Source organism: Camelus ferus, chromosome 29, assembly GCF_009834535.1.
Source record: "Camelus ferus isolate YT-003-E chromosome 29, BCGSAC_Cfer_1.0, whole genome shotgun sequence".
Classification (NCBI taxonomy): Eukaryota; Metazoa; Chordata; class Mammalia; order Artiodactyla; family Camelidae; genus Camelus; species Camelus ferus.
This window is the reverse complement of record NC_045724.1, coordinates 3,566,871-3,586,829: the sequence shown is the minus strand read 5'-3', so window position 1 is coordinate 3,586,829 and position 19,959 is coordinate 3,566,871. Positions and strand designations below refer to the sequence as shown.

Genomic DNA, 19,959 nt, shown 5'->3' with positions numbered 1-19,959 from the left:
TAATGCAATTAAGAATTAACATAAAAAATATTCTTTGTAGAAAAATGACTATATTCATTGCAGTGTTTTATAATGGCAGCACATTGGGTGGCCATCAGTTAGAGGAAACTCTCCACCCAGTGGAGTCCTTAGCAGCCACTCACGTGGTGTTATTTGTTCGGGGCCATAATCCTTTATCTGTAAACCTTTGGGGTCAAATACTCACACATTTTGCTGCAGAAGTGTGAGAGTTTTGTAATATGTGGCATTTGCACGATGTTTCAGTGGCCAAAGGAATGACTGTTCATATCGAGTGGCATAAGTAAAGGCTATAAATAATTTCATGTCATTGAGGTCGGGTGTTGTAGCCAAATGAGTTTTTGTAAACGAGTGAAATACCCTGTACTTTTTAGGACTTTATGGATTCACTTACATATTTATTCAGTGAAATGACATACAGTATGTAGGTAGAAAAGAGTATGTTATAAAACATGAATATAAACTCCACTGTAATAAATATATATAGAGAGAGACATTTTTCTCCATCAATGCACAGAAAAATACTAAGAATGAGAATTGCCAAATATTAACATTGGTTCTCTCTGGTGATTATTATGGCTAATCTTTGTTTTTGTATATATTTTTTGAAGAGTTTTGAATTTGAAAAAAAAAGCTGATATTGGTTTTATTATAAAGGTAAAACTCTGTTTTGAGAAAAACAATCATTTGCTGTTTTCAAATTTTCTTTCCAGTGATAAGATGTTTCCAGCTTTTGGATTTGGAGCTCAGGTGCCTCCTCAGTGGCAGGTAAGAGGGACCCTCATTGTAAAGCTTTGCCTCCCAGCAAAGCCAAAGTGGCCTCGTCAGCCTTCCTTTCGTCTTTTCACAGGTTTCACATGAATTCCCGATGAACTTTAATCCATCCAATCCCTACTGTAACGGTAAGTTAAAAATAGACACGAAGATTTTAAAACGAAAGCCTCACTAGTCTTTGTTACTTTTCTCCCCCTGTGGTTTAAACCTATTCAGATTTCCTCTGTAGGTTCCTTTTTGTGACATGTTGCACTTTCTGTTGTTTCAAGTAGAATTACACCAAGTCGGTGGTGGTTGGCGTGGTGAGGATGATGGTGGTGCAAATCACAATGATGATAAAGATTGCAAGCTAAATCCTTCTACCTCCTGAGGGTTAATAGAACAAAAGAATTCTTAATCTTGAGGGTAGATCCATAAGAAGAATCATCTTACTTTCCCATAAAAGTTGATTTTAAAATAAACCTGCAATACAGTGAGTCATTCAGTGTACGGATTTTCTGAGGCTTTTCTCAGAGTAGCAGTTACCATCTACAAAGAAAGTGTCCAGCATCAGATTCCGTGCTATACAGGGCTCTGTAAGGAGATGGGGTGGCTCAAGGAACAAAGAATTGGGCTCTTTCTGAAATATTCCAGTACTTCTTCCTTTTTACACCACTGAGCCATCAACCTAAAATGCCAGATCTCCCACAGAATTATGTAAGACTGAACAGTTTGGAGGAGGAAAAGAGATAGGGCAGAGGAATAAAATTGTAGACAGTAAGCTTATTTTCTGCAAAGGGTCCTTTTGATAATTATAAAATGTGTAGATTTTTCACTGAAGAGGGTGTTCTTTCTTTCTCTACCTACAGAATGTTCATAAAGTAAAAGAGCATGAGCATTGTGTCGGGGGTCGTTCGTATGAGGATTTTCTCCTTTTTCTTTTTTTTCCAGAACTCTTTTTCTCGTACTGATTCGGTGTTCTCTGATACACTTTCAGTGGCTGGCCATGACCTTTTGTATCCCTAGCCATAGGAAACTGGGAATATTTTTACGTTTCAGGATGACAAATTAGTGGATGCCAAAGGTTACTAAGGAAAGGGTAGGGGCCGGAGGGAAGTGAATATAGCTTTAAAAGTGCAACGTGATGGATCCTTGGTTGTCCATTGACATTGACCACGTCATTGTCAATACCCTAGTTGCATGTTCTACTAGAGTTTTGTCAGATGTTACCCTTGGGGGAAACAAAATACTTTTACCACGAATCTCTTTGTATCATTTCTTACAATTGCATGTGAATCTATAATTATCTCAAAATAGAAAGTTCACTTAATAATTGAAAAAAAAAAAAGAAACGTGCTTCATGCTGCTGATGATATTGGAACAAATTTTTGGAAATTGTCGTAATTGGGTTTTACTTATTGCAAGTAAATTTGGATGACTTATAGCATGGGATAATTCGTTTCAGAAGTTGATTTAAAAGGAGCCCATCGTTGGGCTGCCACCATACACAGCTTTTCCGCTTTTGCTTTAAAGTCTGGAAAGAGGAATCAGTTTGGCTTTAGACAAGGGAGATACTACACAGAAAAACATACAGCCTTATTTTAAGGCGAGGAAATTTAATCCCCCTTTTCCCAATGAATCATTGAACTTAGTTGCCCAGAAAGAACACGTCTCACTTTCTTCTTGAGTGCAAAGGAACGATTTCGGCACAATTCAGTTTTAGTTGAGAAACTGAAGGCAATTGAAATTATGAAGATATTTAATTAATAGTTTTGTATACCTGTCGATTGAAGAGCAAGCTAGATGATAGAAATGGAAGAAAATACTATTATTGCTGTGGTTTGGGGCTCAATTTTTCTACAGTGTGTATCGTTTCAGTAAGACCCTGCCGGCCTGTGTTAGTATTATTAGTTTTGTTACTACTGGAGCCGCTGACCTCATGCATGTAAAATCACTTCTGTGTGTGAATTAGTTGCATTCTCAGGTTTTTTGTAAGACCACTTATTCCTAAATTCAAGGTGCTTAGGACCCTTTTACTGGCACTTTTACATTATTAATATAGAGGGTTGGTCACGTGAAGAAGCTTTTACAGCTGGTAAATATTTCTCTCCTTTGTTGATCTATGTTCTGTTGGACATTTCTTTAAGCAAATGTTTTGGTTTGTGTTAAAAGTCTTTTAAGATTTCCTTGAAATCTTAGCAAGTACTGAGGGGAATTTTTGTAGGATTTCAGTATCTTCCCTACGTTCCAGACACCACTGAGTATCAGGGGCAGATTATCAGCAGTGCCTTAATCGGGAATGCTGTTCAGCTTTCCAATGGTCGTGCTATTGTGATCAACAATCTCTAAATCTCAGTGACTTACAGCGACAATAGGTAATTTCTTGCTCGCTCTACAAATCCCTTTACTTGTTGGCAGGCAGCTGCTCTGCTCAATCTATTCTCATTCTGGGTCTCAGGCTGAAGGCACAGCCCCCACCTGGGATATGCTGCTCCCCTGGCAGAGGGAAGAGCAAGAGAATGGGTGAAAACAGGCAGTGGTTCTCGAGACATCTTCTTAGGCATGTGCATTCGTATGAACTGGTCAGAGTTAATCAGATGGCCCTGCCCAGTCTCCCGTTACAGAACACCCAGCCCAGGCCATACCCAATAAACAAACGAATTAGTATTTCTGCAGCAAAATGCAATGAATAACTTGAAAGTGAATATTTGGAGTTGAAACAGTCTCCCACAGATACCATGCTTACCCTGTGAGTTATTGAGTAAACCCTTGGCTAGAATGAACGTTAAGTTTATAGCCATCTGGTATGGTTTTAGAAACTGTGTATGTAAAAGTTTTCCCATTTTATCAGTTACTTTTCCTTACCTCTTCTCATCAGCCGTATGAGGCAGCATCTCGTTCATGGTTATTTTTCCATCAGAGTCTTATTCCCAAAACCTATCAAAATTAAGCAGTTTGACACAACATTGTAAAATGATTATAAATCAATAAAAAATGTTTAAAAAAAGAAAATAAATTGATAAACATGTGAAAAAAAATTAAGCAATACAACAGTCCTACTGTAGACTAGTGAATAATTTGGCTGAGATGAAAACAAATGCCTTCTACCAGGGGTGAGTAGAGTTTATAGGTTTTTGTGATGGAATATAGCTATGCGGTTCTGTAATATATACCTTAGAGGAACCCCTGAATAGGGCACTTTTGACTGTTTAAAGCACTGTATGTTGGTATATAAATTAGCCAGCACGGTGAGTAGTAAACAGTTAAATTGTACTTGAGAATTTTTAATCCTGCTTTTTTTTTGGTCTAGGAATCCAAGGCATTGTAGAGGCATATCGGGCCTGCCTTCCTCAGATAAAACTCTATGGACCAACGAATTTTTCTCCAATCATAAATCACGTGGCCAGGTTTGCAGCTGCAGCCACACAACAACAGACGGCTTCTGTAAGTGCCCTGTCGCGAGGGGACAGGGAGAGTGTGGATTGGCAGTTGCTCCTAGGGCCATTTTTCTATTTATTTTGTCCATCAAGATACAAAGGCAGGGCATGAAGCAATGACATGGTCGTGCTTGGCTTGGGAGTAACATCTCTTGTTGTTAAATTCGTGATCATTAAAAACAACACAACAGCAAAACAACCTTTATATTCATGAGTATTTTCTCTATCTTTTGAAATTTAAAAGAATATCTGTTGTCTATGTTTTTGAAGTAGATTTTGCAAATTAAGGCTTGAGAAGACTTACCCCTTCAGTCGCTGTTGCAAATTACTTCCTAAAGAGACTTGCATTAGATAATCATTACCTGTTGGATCTTGGATACCACATCTCGCTCAGCTTCAGTATTCTCAAATAAGGCAGGAATGACTACTTCATACAGTTGTCCAAAGCGTGAGAGGAGGTGATTCACATAACGTGCACAGTGCCTGAGTCAGAGAAAACACACATCATGTGATAGCTACTGTTATAAACCTTATTTCCATTTTAGACTCAAATGGCCCAAAACATGGAGTCAGAACTTTATGTAACACTTTATCACTCTCTAAAAAGATTTATCAGAGATGACAGGATTGAGAGATCCCCCTCCCCCAACCAAGTTCATTTTTTTCCAGTATATTTTAGTTTGATAACCAATTCTGCTTCTTCCATATTTGATCTTTTGAGAACGGAGTTGCCACTTGCTCCCTCGATCGATACTTTGACATATTTAATACTTCGGTTACATCAAAGGGTTTATTCATAAGCTAACTGGAAGTTTAATCTTTGACGTTAAGATGTCTTGCTTCTGCTTATTTATGCCAGCCCTCTTTTGTGGTCTGTTGCACTTTTGATGACCCTGCAGTTTTTGTATCAGTAAATTTCCTTGTCACCAGAGAATCTTGGAAAATTTCTTGTTGATGGTTTCCTGGGTGGAGACTGGCCGGGCAGATGAGCAGGAAGGAGACTAAATGACTCATCGAGCTGGAGATGTCATTAACCATTGCTTTTATTGTTTGGGAGCTCAGCCTGCTCAGTGGACATAATTTTCTCTTCCGGCAGCAATATTTTGTGCTCTTAATCATTACTGATGGCGTGATCACAGACCTGGATGAGACCAGACAAGCCATCGTTAACGCTGCCAAGCTGCCAATGTCCATCATCATTGTTGGAGTTGGAGGTGCCGACTTCAGTGCCATGGAGTTTCTGGATGGCGATGGCGGAAGTCTCCGCTCCCCATCCGGCGAGGTAGCCATCAGGGACATCGTCCAGTTTGTGCCTTTCCGGCAGTTCCAGAACGTGAGTACCACTCCCTGCTGTTCTCCGTGCACTCGGAGGCGTTTGAACCCAGACCTTTGCCCGTCCGTAACCAGGCAGCTGAGTAGGTGACTGGGGTTAAAAATGTGAATTTTCCATTTGAAGACCCTTGACTAGATTTGGCAGTTTTGTTTCAGCTTGTATACTTGTGTGACCCTTACACAGTACGTTGTTAAAACCGATGTTGTTGTGAATGTTTTGAAATATGTTTCATCTTCACCTGTGTAATAACAGAAAAGCTCTATGCAAATATATGATGAATTGACCACACTGGAGGTTGATTTGATGAAAATCTCTGGGGAGGCTGTTTTACGCAGTTTACTCCAGCGGTAACACCTTGTACAACTCTGGCCCGGAGTCGTAACCAGCACACTGACACTGATACAGTCAAGGTCCGTTACAGCAGGTGCCCTCCTGTAGCCCTCTTATAACCACACCTGCTTCCCTCCCGCCTTCATTTCCTTTTTAACTACTGGCAACCACTAATATGTTCTCCATTGCTGTAGTTTTGTCATTTCAAGAATGCTATGTGAAGGGGGGGAAGGGTATAGCTCAAAGTGGTAGCGCGCATGCTTAGCATGCATGAGGTCCTGGGTTCAATCCCCAGTACCTCCTCTAAAAAAAGTAAATAAACAAATAAACCTAATTACCTCCCTCCCCCCAGAAAAAAAAAAAAAGAATGTTATGTGAATGGAATCATACAGTGTATATAACCTTGAGATTGGCTTTTTTCCCACCCAGCTGAATTCTCTGGAGAGTCTTCCCGGTCGTTGAATGCATTCCTTTTTATTGCTGAGGGCCCTCCTTGATGTGGGTGTACCAGTTTGCTTAACCTTTCACCCACTGAAGGACATTTTGAACTGTTCCCAGTTTTCACCTATTACATACAAAGCTGCTATAAACATTTGTTTGCGGGTTTTTGTGTTTTTATTTCTCTGAGATAAATATGCAGAAGTGAAGCTGCTGGGCTGTCTGGTTGTTGCATTTTAGTCATTAAAGAAACTGCTGAACTTTTCTGGCACAGTTATGGCATTTTATGTTCCAATATTCTAAGTGAGGGTGGGGTGGGGAGGTAGAGGGTGGGTGTGTATTAAAAAATGTGGTAATATGAGGGATCTTTGTGGTGAAGCAGTTCTGTATCTTGATTGTGACAGTGGTTACACAGATCTACCAGATGATAAAATTACACAGAACTATACACACACACGCAAATGAATGTGCGTAAAAACTGGCGGAATCTGAGTTAGTCCTGTGAACTGTATCAGTGTTCATTCCCTGGTTTTGATGTTGTACTATAGTTATGTAAGATGTTACATCTAGAGGAAACTGGGTGATGGTTACATGGGATCTCTCTGTACTGGTTTGTGTTTTTTTTTTTAGGTTGGGGGTTGCAATTAGGTTTGTTTATTTGTTTGTTTGTTTGTTTATTTATTTATTTTTACCGGTACAGGGGATTGAACCCAGGGCCTCGTGCATGCTAAGCATGCACTTTACCACTGAGCTATACCCTCCCCCCAACTCTGTACTATTTTTGCAACTTCCTATGAATTTGTAATTATTTCCAAATAGAAAGTTTTTAAAAAATGAATATCAAGTGAATGAAAGACCCATATTTAAAAGTTAAAAAAAAAAATCATTGAATGCCAAAATGCTGGCACCAAAAAAGGACTTGACAAATGTTAGGGAGCATAATAAAGCATCCCCAAGTGACGTTGGTTAGTTTAATTCCATGTTTCACGGACTGTCCCTGAGACAAGCCCAGGAATCGGGAAGTACTGCTTTTTCCTCATGGGTGATGTGTTCCTCGTCTTTTATCAAAATGGCAGTAAAAACGTGGTTGCTAATAAAATCCCTTTGCTTTTAATTACTCCCCAGGCTCCCAAAGAAGCCCTTGCTCAGTGTGTCTTGGCGGAGATCCCCCAGCAGGTGGTGGGTTACTTCAACACATACAAACTCCTTCCTCCCAAGAACCCGGCTGCCCAGTGAAAGGAGCTGTGTGGTCTGTGGTCACCGGAGCGGGATTCTTCTGTGCTGTGTGGAGCGACGGCTTCCTCTCTGACACCAGATCATGAATCTGTCATTTTACCTGGTTTTCCCCAACCCCAGCATTTAGGATATAAACCTGGTTCTGTGGATTATTCTTTTCATGCTTTTTGGGGAGGAAAGTGCTAAGTTAATCTTTGCCCAGTCAATTCAGTGATTGCTAGTAATTGCGGTGAGGCTGTTTGCTCAGGAACCAGTGTGAGAAAAGCAGATTTTGTCGTGGTGGTTGTTTGCTTTCATAGGATGAAAATGGTGTTTTTGAGTATATGTTAATTGAAAGAATCGAAATGGTTAGAATGATGGGATTTACAGATGGGTATACACTGTTTGCTCCAGGCAATAAATGTTTTATAAGCCACTGTTCACAGCTGATGACAAGAGCTTCTTGAATTAGATAGTGTTAGAGGGGAAGATATAGCTTAGTGGTAGAGTGTGTGTTTGGCATGCATGAGGTCCTGGGTTCAATCCCCAGTGCCTCCATTAAAAAAATAATAATGATCAATAAACCTAATTACCTCCCCCCTCCCCCCCAAAAAACTGAATTAAATTAGATGATACTGAATTTGTTCCTATATTTAGTGCTTTTCCATGGGATAAAACTACCTTCACTTGTACCTGAATTTTGCTGCAGTTCAGACATGCATAGTTCAACGCAGCATGCATTCCTACAGGACTTCATGAAAAATACTATGAGAAGGGAAGGCATACATTCAGTTCTTAAAATTGTACAATCATCACGTAAAAAGAGCCTCATATAAGTAAGCCCTTTTTATTTCCCTTCCTAGATCTTTTATTTTCATTATGGAATACTATAAACATGGTCCGATGCAAACTCTTCCCTGCCTGTATGAGACACTCAGGATTCTTTTTCTGCAGAGATGACAGATTGTCCTACATTGAGCATTGTTAGCTTATTTTAATTGGAGTTTGTCAAAATGGTCAGTCCTGCTTTGTCTAGGAAAGCTGTAAGGACAAAACATAGAAGGAGAAATTCATAATTCCATTTCCTTAAAACTAATGAAAGACTTAGTTATTTAAAAAAATTTTTTTTACTTTCCTTGCTAAGATCCCATATATTGATTTGTGTACTTGTATAAATTCATTAAGATATTCTCTCCTTTTTTTTTTTTTTTTTTTTTTTGGTAACACTTTTAGTCTGGTTTTTTAAACTCATGATAGTGGTTATTAATTAAAATACCATTTGACATTTTAATAATGTGCTATTTCCTAAGCCCAGAATATATTGTAGTAAGTGTAAAACCTGTTGTAATTAGAAACAAAAAATCCAACTGCTGCATAGGATGGAGTGGTCGTTACATGCTTTTTATTAGACTAGACTTTTTTCCCTGATTTTTACCTTTAGAACATAATTCTTAGCAAGTGTTACATGTTCAGAATAGACTCAGTAACGTCTTACTGAGGACCTGTGCGCCAAGTACTGTGCATATCCGTATAGTGGCCACTCATCTTTAACATTCGGAACTGTGTGTTCATCACACGTCCTTCAGTGGATCCACCCTGTGCCATTCATTCCTGTCACTCTTGTTGAAAACTTGCACCACAGCTCATGTCTTTTGTTCCCTGAAATTTCTGAAAGACGTGAGCTCTCAGCCGTGAGCAGCTCTTGGCTTCTCGGAAACAGCTCATTGCCAGGGTCAGGCTGAAGAGAGTGGGGACCTGCTTGCCATCGTGGTTGCCTCGTCCAGGTGAGCCGTTACCACCCTCCCACTCGGCCGGCTGGCCTCTGGATGTGTGTTGTTGACCTGAAGGTAATAATGAGCAGTCTGTTACCCTGTAGCATGTCTCCTTAGTTGACACGTCCCTTTGACATCAGTTAGGGGAAAAAAAGAACTGGTGCGTCTTCCCCTGGTTTGAGCCTTTCTTGTCTAAGATTTTCTGGTTGCAGTTCTCTTTCCATGCTTAGAAACAGCATATGTATGTTGCTGTTGTTTTCAGAATTTTCTTTTTAAACACATGAAACCTTTAACAAACTGGTTTACTATATTCTTTCTCAGTCTGCAGTAAAACAGATAGAAGGTCTCCTGTTTGAAGCTGGGGCGCGGTCCAGAGCCCTGCTCTCCGGGCCTCCTCCCCACTCTCCTTGACCAGATCCTGGTGGCGCCGGAGTCCCCTGCACAGGACCCCTGGGAAGCGCTGGTCACGAGCACTCATTGTTCTCATTGGCCACATAACAGTGCTGCTGGCACCACTGTCCCATTGATGATTTGGTCTTCATAATTTTCTGTTCTGATTTTAACCAAAATTGTTCCCTTTTGAAAATTGCTTTTGTATTATTCAGTCTTGACCTGGGTCATCAGGAGATGCTGTTTTTCATAAGGACCACGATTCCAGCAAATTAGGGTCGCTGATAACCTTTCTGCAGTTTTGAATCGAAGCGTTTACAGTTTCTAAATTACCGTTTTTATAAAATTCTTACAATTTCAACGTTTCACCTCATCACATACTGGTTTAATATTGTTTTATATTAAAATAGCCCTTTTCCCTATTATGTCGGCTTTCATTAAAGTGCTGTTAGTTCTTTTTCTTTTTTTCTTTTTTTTTATTGAAGTACAGTCAGTTACAATGTGTTGATTTCTGGCGTACAGCACACTGTCCCAGTCATGCATATATATATATATATACACACACATATATTTGTTTTCATACTTTTTCATTAAAAGTTATTTCAAGATATTGAATATAGTTACCTGTGCCATACAGAAGAAATTTGTTTTTTATCTATTTTTATACATACTGGTTAAATTTGCAAATCTGAGACTCCCAAATTTATCCCTTCCCACCCCCTTTCCCCCGTAACCATAAGATTGTTTACATGTATGCGAGTCTGTTTCTGTTTGTAGATGAGCTCATTAGTGTCCTCTTTTTTCTTTTTCTTTTTTTTTTTAGATTCCACATATGAGTGATATCTTAAGTGCCATTAGTTCTTAAAATGTATTTAGAGAAAAATAACAAGTTGACTTTCACACCTCATATGAGCAGATATACTGCAGACATACAGTGGGGGTGACGGTGCCCTGGATAGATGTAAAGTTTCTCACATCTGCCTGAACTGAGAAAATAGTATACCAGTTAGCACTGTCATGTCGCCTTGTGCTTAGAATTGAAAATTTTTAAATCGTAAAAATTTAAAGTCAGAGCAGGGATTTACAACTGTCCACTTGGGTAGTGCCTTAAGCAGCCTTTCCAGAGTAAATTCAGGGCCCCCTCGTTGCTTAACGCTTTATTTGACCTGCTTTGCCTTTTTCATTTTGTAAATTTTCTGGAAAGTCATCCTCAATAAGTTTCTCCTTGTCTCTTTCTGTGTGTGGTGGATAGTCAGGGGAGTGACTCATCAGGTCAGCTGGAAGTTTGGTTGAGGTCACGAGAGACTGGTTTTTGCTTGTCCGGATGTCATACTTGATAATAAGTGTATGTTACTAATGTATGAATTGATGTTAAATGTATCTTCCACTTGAATTCCCTTTGGATAAAATTATCTCTTGATGTGATACAGTAATTCCTCATTTTGGTTTTTATTCTTTCTCTAAATGTTACCAGTTGAAAAGTTAGAAATAAAGTGAATATAGTACTTGAAGTGACCTGTATTCCATATTTTACTGAATTAAACACCAGGGTGGGGGGGTTATTTTATGGGATTTATTCGTGTTAAAGATATTGAATGCATTCAAGATACTCTTCAGGGTGCAGTAAGGGACAGGTTCTCAGCTTAGTTAGATAGTGCACTGAGACATGGCGCTCAAATCTTAATAGTTGTGTTAAGCAGGAGAGTTTACCCACCTGACATTAAAAAAAGATGCTTCCATTACAATGTAGTCATTGGACAGAGCCTTGGGGATACAGTGGTCACCTAGGCAACCAGTTGCTGCCTTCATAGAAATAATGGGCTGGGGAGTAAGGAAATAGTAAATGAGTAATCGTAGAGACATGAGATTAGTGTGTGCTGTAATATATTGTGGGGGAGACCCGACCACCTACCTGTCGAGGGGTGCTTTCCTGAGGAGGTCCATTTAAGCTGAGACCTGAAAGTTCACTGGGTGAAGAAAGTTCACACCTTCATAAATGCTTTCAAGTCAACAGCAATATGGAGTTGAACGTTTTAGGAATGGAAAGACATTTAAGTCTGCTGGATTACAAAGTATGAGCAGGCAAGTGGTCAGGCAAGAGTGGAGAGATGGGGTGGAGGGGTTGGTGGGTCTTGCATTCTAAGGGGCCATCTGGGGCATCAGGGGAGTGTGTACCTAGGCTAAAAATAATGGGATGTCACTGAATGGGCTTAAGCAAAGGAATGATGTGATCAGAGTTGTAGTTTTGAAAAACTGGAGGTCTTTGCATTTTGGGACAGATAGGTGGGACGCTGTGTCAGACTTGGGTGTGGCCACAATGGCTTTGTCTTGGGGAGGCCCTGATGAGGGAGTTGGTGGTGGCCACCTTCAGGCAGAGACTCGGCTGTTTGATGACACACTTGCCGAGTTCTTATTCCTAGTCAGTTTCTGAATTCTGGACTTTTCCTGCCACAGCCCTGCCTCCACATCAAATCATCTGTTAGCCCCCTATCATCTCATCAGGTCCTAAATGGTCCCAGCCTGGCTCCCACCTAGTGACGACACAGACCCCGGTGTTGCCAGACCCTTGCTTGTAGCAAGACCATCACCTTTGTCATTTATCATGCTTGGTGTGATCCTGGACGCAGGGATTTGGGATTTTGTGTTTTGTATAATGGGGGCATGGAGTAGGAATCTCCAAATTCCCTTTCAGTTCTGAGATTCTGGAATAAACAACAACGACTGATTTATTTAAAGCTGGGTGCGAGAAGCCACGCCATGAGCCTGGTTAATAACTCTCGGCAAGCACTGTGTCCTGAATGCTGTGTTACATAGGAGTCCCAGCGCGGAGAGTCCTCGTAAACTTACAGCGGAATCACGGCGTGCAGCCGGCAGACAGTGACCGGGGGGCAAAGGGACGTGAGAGAGGCTGTGACCTCTCACTGCTTCCCCTTCCTCATCCGAGGGAGGAATCGTCTAGAAGTGTCAGGTTGTACTGTTTAATGATGCACATTTATCTGACCTTTGCTCTGTCAATTCCAGTCACAAAAGTTATAGTAGGAAAAATACGGCCAGTCATAAAAACTCTTAGAGGAAAACATCAAATTTTACCACAGTGTATGGGGAGGGTACTTAAAACATGAATTTCAAGTATCCTTGATCTGATTAGATATAGTAAATTCCAGGACAGCATAATGATTAATATCTTCCAAAGATTTTTAAAATGCCTCCTAGGAAGGTAAAAGAATTATCATTAAGTCTGGAAGAGGTCCAGATTACAGAAAACGTAGACCCTTCTCTTGTTAGTGTTCTGTGAAGCATTTTTTTTTTTCATCTAATGCATAACTGAAATGAAACAGACTCTGTTCTGTATTATTTTAGGGTTATTTAATACCAGTGTTAAGCTGAGACGGTTCCTAGACTAGGAGAGGGGCCGAGTTACTCCTTTCCTGTGGGTATACTTGGAGCTCTTGGCTCGTGCTAACACAGTATTTGGCCCACTGTAAAAGTAATTTCAAGTTCAAAGTTCTTTTTCTCTTTCAGATAAACAAATTTTTTTTTTTTTACTTTTGACATGATCTGTGTGTACGGTTGCCAGAGAGTAAATAAAAATACAGGACATCATGTAAAATTTCAATTCCAGATAAACAAAGGATAATTTTTTAGCAGAGACATGTCCTAAATATGGCATGGGACATAGCTATACTAAAAAATTCTCCATTAACTGGGTGTCTTGTATTTTATCTGGCAGTCCTAGCTGGATTGCAAAAGTGGCCATAATCTTTCCCCTCTCTGTAACCACCTCTTCTGCAATGTAACTTTGCAGTCCTCTCATCAAGAGGTGATTCTATTTCTCCACCCCTGGCATTTAGGCTGGTCTTGTGACTTGGCTGGTAGAATGTGGCAGAAGTAATTATGTGCCGTTTCTGAGGACAGACCTCAAGAGCTTTGCTGACTTCTGCTTTCTCTCTCCTGGAACCCTGTGGAGCCCGTTGGAGGCTGGAGACCACATGGATGAGAGACAAGCTTTCCCATCCGGGACTTCCTAGCCCAGCATCCCGCAGGCAATCCAGCAGCTGACTACAAAGTGTGAATTAGCCCAGCTAAAACCAAAAGAACCACTGGCTGAACCTAGCCCAAACTGGCAACCTACAGCATCACGACTGTTTGAAGTCATTAGATTTTAGTGAGCAAAAGCAAATGCATATAGTCTAACAATGGCAAGCAGAGCTGGGCATTTTTTAAGACTAGAGAACAGCTCATAGTTTGAGCTTAGTTTTGAGGGCCACAGATGAAAAGAGGTAATTTTTGTAATCAATTTTGAGCAAATAACACTTGAAGATGGCTTCAAGGAATCAGAGGGAAGTGCTTGTTGAATAAACACTGGGCCCCCCCCCCCCCACACACACAGATCACTTCTATAGAGAGACATTGTTTTGCCTCTTTAACCATTTGATGTTTATAAGGAGTAGGGTGCCCTACTTTCTGCTTCCTTCTTTGTAGATCTTTACAGGGCGCACTCCTTGTAACCAGCCCATTCTGCATTACACCTTTGGCGAGTGACTACGGAGGTGAGATCCGGGGGCGGGGGGGACGGACATGTATCTGTGCATCATCAATTAGCCAGTTAGTCAACAGACTACATGTTGATTAGTCAAATGACTAGTGGACATGGGCTGTCAGGGGTTCAGAGAAGAGAGTACGTGGCTTAGCTGTGGTCGGGGAAGGAAGAAGAAACAGCAGGGAAAAACTCAACCTCTGTCTCTGGGGACCTCCTTGCTATCTGAGTATTGACTCTTGGCCAAGATAAAGCGCTCCACTCTGCTGGTGACCCCAGAATCAGTCTTCACGGAAGGTTTTCTAGTGGCTTAAGTGGTTAGTCAGCCTGGCTTCATTATGTGGCTTCAGGGGCATAAGATTCTCACTGGGAAACTCAGCTTTGAACTTTCCTGAAGCCTAGATCCCTTACGCAGATGTGGGGATTTCAGTCCTGAAACAGAATGTGATCATATCCTTGCATGACTAAGAACACTGGGAGCTTGTTCATGGAATTTTAATCAGAAACCCCTCCCCACCCTCCACAGATGCTTGAGGGGAGGGTAGAGCTCAGTGGTAGCATAAAAATAAATTAATAAACCTAATTACCACCCCACCCCCCAAAACAGACCCCACCCCCATGCTTGCCTTGACTCTTTCTTTCTGCATTGTATCCACTGCCTTTACATAAAGTCCCTAGGGAGTAAAGGGTGCTCTGTGCAGTATGGTGAGAGTCCTTTCCAACATCCTAACTTGGGAAATCTTTGCACTCACGGTGACCTGAGGCAACTTAATGATTACATGTCTCATTTTCCTTATCTGGAAAAGGGTGAAAATGATAAAAAATAATGACTACCTCATAGAGTTAAGATGAGGTACACCACATAGAACAATGTCTGGCGAGCAGGAAATGCCATGTAATGTTAGCTATTATTATTTTGAGCCTATCTGAAACCTTAGCGTGGAAGACTTAACTCTTGCCTCAGCTTTTTGTTTGTATGTGTGTGTATGATAATTGTTTCCTCTCCACTCACCTAATATTAAAAATAATATATCTTATTTTAAAATAGTTTAGGTTCTTCATTGTTTGTATGAGTGGATCATCCTGTGGTGGAGCCCACACAGTTAAAAGTTAATTTATTGTTTTTCTGCAGTACAACATTTGAACTTTTCTTGGTCACTTTCAAAAGCCCTAGTGTGTGTTAAGAGAATAGCACCCAGGTAACTGTTTTGCTTCCTTAATGATGTTGGTTTAAGCTAGTGCTAGATTTAGCTTGCATTCCCTGGAGAGCACTACTGTGTAGGCAAGGAGATGGGTGAAGGAGGGAGGTCCTGCAGGGAGGGATGTCAGCGCTAACCCACATCTCGCAAGAGGAAACCAGGGCTGCATCACGAATGCGGATTACTGGCAGGAGACAGCATGCCTTTGGGGAAATCAGGGATGAGGTTGGGTGGATGTTCTGCACCAGTAGCATTTGGAAGGCTTTGTCAACAGCAGTGAGACTTAGTGTTACTTGAGATCGAGTACAGGATGCTGGAAAATCAACCCTGCCTCTTGAGTGGATCTGGGTAAGGAAGAGAAAACCTGAGTGAGCACTCCCTGGGAATTTATAGATCCTCAGCTGAGGAAAGTGAAGAGAGAACAGAAGAATAAGACCTGGAGGGCTCTATGTGTTGTAAAGCCAGATTATTTCAGCAGAAATCTCAGCAATAATACAGGTGGAGTCAAGGAGGCTGGGGCTGGCTACAGCACTGGACGGGGGGATTCCCACATTTAATTCGGAGATTCCACTCACTCTGCTACTCTTTTTTTTTTTTTTTAATGAAGTACAGTTGATTTACAATGTTGCGTTAGTTTCTAATGTACAGCACTAGTGATTCACTTATATGTTTACATATATTCTTTTTTATTAGAGATTATTATAAGATATTGAATATAGTTCCTTGTGCTATATAGTAGGACCTTGTTATTTAATTATTTTATGTATTGTAGTCTGTATCTGCAAATCCCAAACTCCTAATTTATCCCTCCCCTCTACTTTCCCCTTTGGCAACCATAAGTTTTTATCTATGTCTATGAATCTATTTCTGTTTTGCAAATAAGTTCTTTTTCTCATTTTTAAAAAATTCTACATATAAGAGATATCATACGGTATTTGTCTTTCTCAGTCTGACTTACTTCACTTAGTATGATCATCTCTAGGTCCAGCCATGTTGCTGCAAATGGCATTATTTCATTCTTTTTTATGGCTGAGTAGTATTCCATTGTGCACATATACCACAACTTCTTTATCCAGTCATCTGTCGAGGGACATTTAGGTTGCTTCCATGTCTTGGCTCTTTTTTTTTTTTTTTTTTTTTGAGTAAAGGTAGATTTATTCAGAGAGATACACTGAAAGGCAAGAGAAAGGCCACAAGGTGTGTGCGTTGGGTGCTCAGATCAAAAGTAGGTACACATTCCATAGACAGAGTACAGGCCATCTCCGAAGAGGGAGAGAGAGGGGGCAGCCTCTTGGCTCTTGTATCATCACTCAGCTACTTTTTAATTGAACACAAACTATTAGTTATGCTATCCTGTGGGGGAGGGGGAACCCCACCTTTTAAAAATGTTTTTAGTAGGTCAGGGCAGATTCCCTGCCTTCCTGTAAGGGACAAAGCAATGATCAAATAAATTGTCCCACAGTGGAAAAAATAAATAAATTTTTAATCAGAAAATATTTTTGGAATTCATAGGAAAATAATGTCTCCCCCATCCATGTTTACCACATTCCTACCTTCCCTCTCACGTATTTCACATCTTTAAGCACAGCATGGAATTAATGTTATTATGAGTGGGCTCTGGGCCTGGGGCCTATCAGGATCCAGGAGATGATGATACCGTGGAGCTTTATGAAGAAGGATGAATGTATTAGGCTTTGTTGAGAGGAGTGTGGTCAACATCTACGGAGGTTACAAATCCAGACTTCAACTACTCTTTGTCCCCAGAGCCAAGTTTCTGGGAACCGTGTTTGTGACGTACCTAACATCAGAGCTGATAAATCTAAGGCTGGCACTCAGGATATTCATGCACTGCTGCTTCCCAGCTACTGTTATCCACACCCACCTCCCCGACTGTCTCATCACTGCCTCTTGAGTCCTCACGATGGACTCCTCATTCTTGTTTCCTAGTTCTCCAACCAACAGCATTTGCCACCAGAGTTCACAAAACTAAGTGTATCAGTCTGCTGGGGCTGCCCTACAGAATACCACAGAATAGGTATTTAACAACAGAAATGCACTTCCTCATGGTTCTGGAGGTTGAAAGTCCAAGGTCAAGATGCCCGAAGGTCTGGTTTCCCCTGAGGCCTGTCTCCTGGGCTTGCAGACCGTCTTCTCACTGTATGTGGTCACATGGTCTTTTCTCTGGACACAAGCACCCCTGGTATCTCTCCCTCCTTTCCCGCTTTTTATAAGGACAAGGACGCCAATCTTACTGCATTAGGACCTCACCCTATGATCTCATGTAACCTTAATTACCTCCTTAAAGGCCCTATCGCCAAAGTCACATTGTTACCGAAGGCAAGTTCATGTGCCCAATGTACAGTGAGGCCAAACAAAACACTGGAGTTTAGAGCAGAGAAAGCAGGGTCGAGCAAGAAGAATGGGTGGCTCATGCTCCCCAAACCCTAACTCCCTGAAGGGTTTCAGCAATGCATTTTTCAAGGCCAAGTGAGGAAGGGGCGGCCTAGGGTACGTGATCAGCTGTGCACAGCTCCCTGATTGGTTGATGGTGACCGATTCTTAGGCACTGGAAGGTCCAGGGGTCACGTGCTCAGGATCATCAAGTAGTTAATTTCTTCCCTTTGGTGGTGGTTTTTAACATCTGAGAAACTCAGGCAGTATACATGGGATACTATTGTCTGGGTATTTCAGAGAGGAGCTGCAGCAGAGGACATGGGGCGAGGGGTCTGTTCTGGGAAGGCCCCACAGGGTCCTGCTTGGTGACACCAACACTAACCCTGCAGGGGTCAAGTGGAGACCTGTGCACATGCAGAAGAAGAGCCTCACTGGCAGGTGAAGCCCCAGAGAGCAGAGGAAGTAGCGGCTGTGTCTACAGCGGCTGCCTGCGTGACTGAGGGTAATGAAGGCTGAAGGAAAGATCCCAGGTTTGATGGGGCTCCCATTTCTTCATTGGCTTCTTCCTAGACACAGCGCACAGTGCAGCACATAGAATTGAGTTACGGATGTTCCTCAGTTCATGGCACATTATCCTCATTAGCTGATGCTCTTGATGTATTATTCTTTCTCACATCGTCTGTTCCTGTTGCCATTTCCATGTTCCTCTCCCCTCATGGCCACCATCTCTAATGCATTTGACTTAGCTCTTTAGGCATGTATATAGGTTTGACAGACATATACTGTTTTGAGTATGTTTTAAATTGGGAGCCTGTAAACACTGCTTTTGTTCATCGGCAAAAGGATATAGTGCTGAGAAACTTTGCTCTCTAAAACCATAGATTGTTGGAAACTTTGCAGTTGTCGGATCTTATCGACAGACTGAACCACCTCACTTTTGCCTGGAGGATCTGAGTCATTCTGACACCAGAAGCAACCAGGTTCACAACTTCAGATAGGGGGCTTCTGGACATTGCAGTCTATTTATCTTAACTGAGTAGTTTCCAAGGAAACAGGACCCTGAGTCTGCTTGTTGGCCCAGGACTGATATTAACTCCTTTACATGCAATCTTGCTTTCATTTGAGCCTCTCAAAACATCACTTCATTTAAACTCTACCTAACCTCTGCCTTTCCCCAGTATCTTCCCATAACCCTGTCCTTTTGCGTTTGGTGGGACATCCATGTTTCTTGTGGGGAACGGTCTTCGTTGTTGAAGCAACTTAACAAACTTGGCTTTGCTGGGCTATGGGTTTGTCCCTGAAAGACTTAAAAAAATGTATTGCTATTATTTTTAAATTAAAAAATTTTTATACAATTTTAGAGGTTACTTTCAATTTACAGTTATTACAAAATATTAGCTGTCTTCCCTGTGTTGTACAATACATCCCTGAGCCTGTCTTATACCCAATAGCATGTACCTTCCACTCTCTTATGTGGCCTCTCCCTGTTGCCAGAGAATAGGTTCTTGACTCTCACAGGAAAGAATTCAAGAACAAAGTGTAATAAGTGAAAGCAAGTTTATTTAGACAGAGTGCAGGCCATCTCAGAAGGCAAGAAGCAGAGACACTGAGAAGTGCAGGGGGTTTAGTTTAAAGAAAAAGCAGGTACACACTTGGTAGACAGGGTGTGGGCCAACTCAGAAGGCAAGAGAGAGCGACCTTGAGGTGCAGAATTGTTAGTTTTTATGGGCTCAGTAATTTCATATGCTAATGTGTAGGAGGATTATTCCAGCTACTTTGGGGAAGGGGCAGGGATTTCCAGGATCAGGGCCCCTCCCACTCTTGGACCTTTTATGGTCAGCCTTGGAACTGTCATGGCCCCGTGGGTGTGCCATGAGGCTCAAGGTCTACCGGAAATCAAATCTTCTGCCATCTCGGTTCTAACCACGTTGTCCTGTCCTCAATTTCTCTGTCATTCCTTCAGTGCTTGTGCCCTGCCCACTTCCTTCCTGTCTCATCCCTACACTCTGGTAACCACTACTTTGTTCTCTGTATCTGTGAGTCTGCTTCTTTTTTGTTTTATTCACTGGTTTGTTGTATTTTGTTAGATTCCACATATAAGTGATATCATACAGTATTTGTCTTTTACTGTCTGACTTATTTC

At 41.3% G+C, this 19,959-nt stretch overlaps 1 protein-coding gene across 1 annotated transcript in view; it reads left to right on the top strand.

Moving 5' to 3' along the window:
- The window catches only part of CPNE3 (copine 3), a 33,994-nt gene extending 22,797 nt beyond the window's left edge, over nt 1-11,197 (top strand). Inside the window, 5 exon segments of the mRNA XM_014567026.2 lie at nt 732-786; nt 869-920; nt 4,082-4,215; nt 5,305-5,541; nt 7,435-11,197. Of these exon segments, the coding sequence (XP_014422512.1) occupies nt 732-786; nt 869-920; nt 4,082-4,215; nt 5,305-5,541; nt 7,435-7,545 (589 nt within the window). The 3' untranslated portion in view covers nt 7,546-11,197.
- The last annotated feature ends 8,762 nt before the right edge of the window (nt 11,198-19,959 follow it).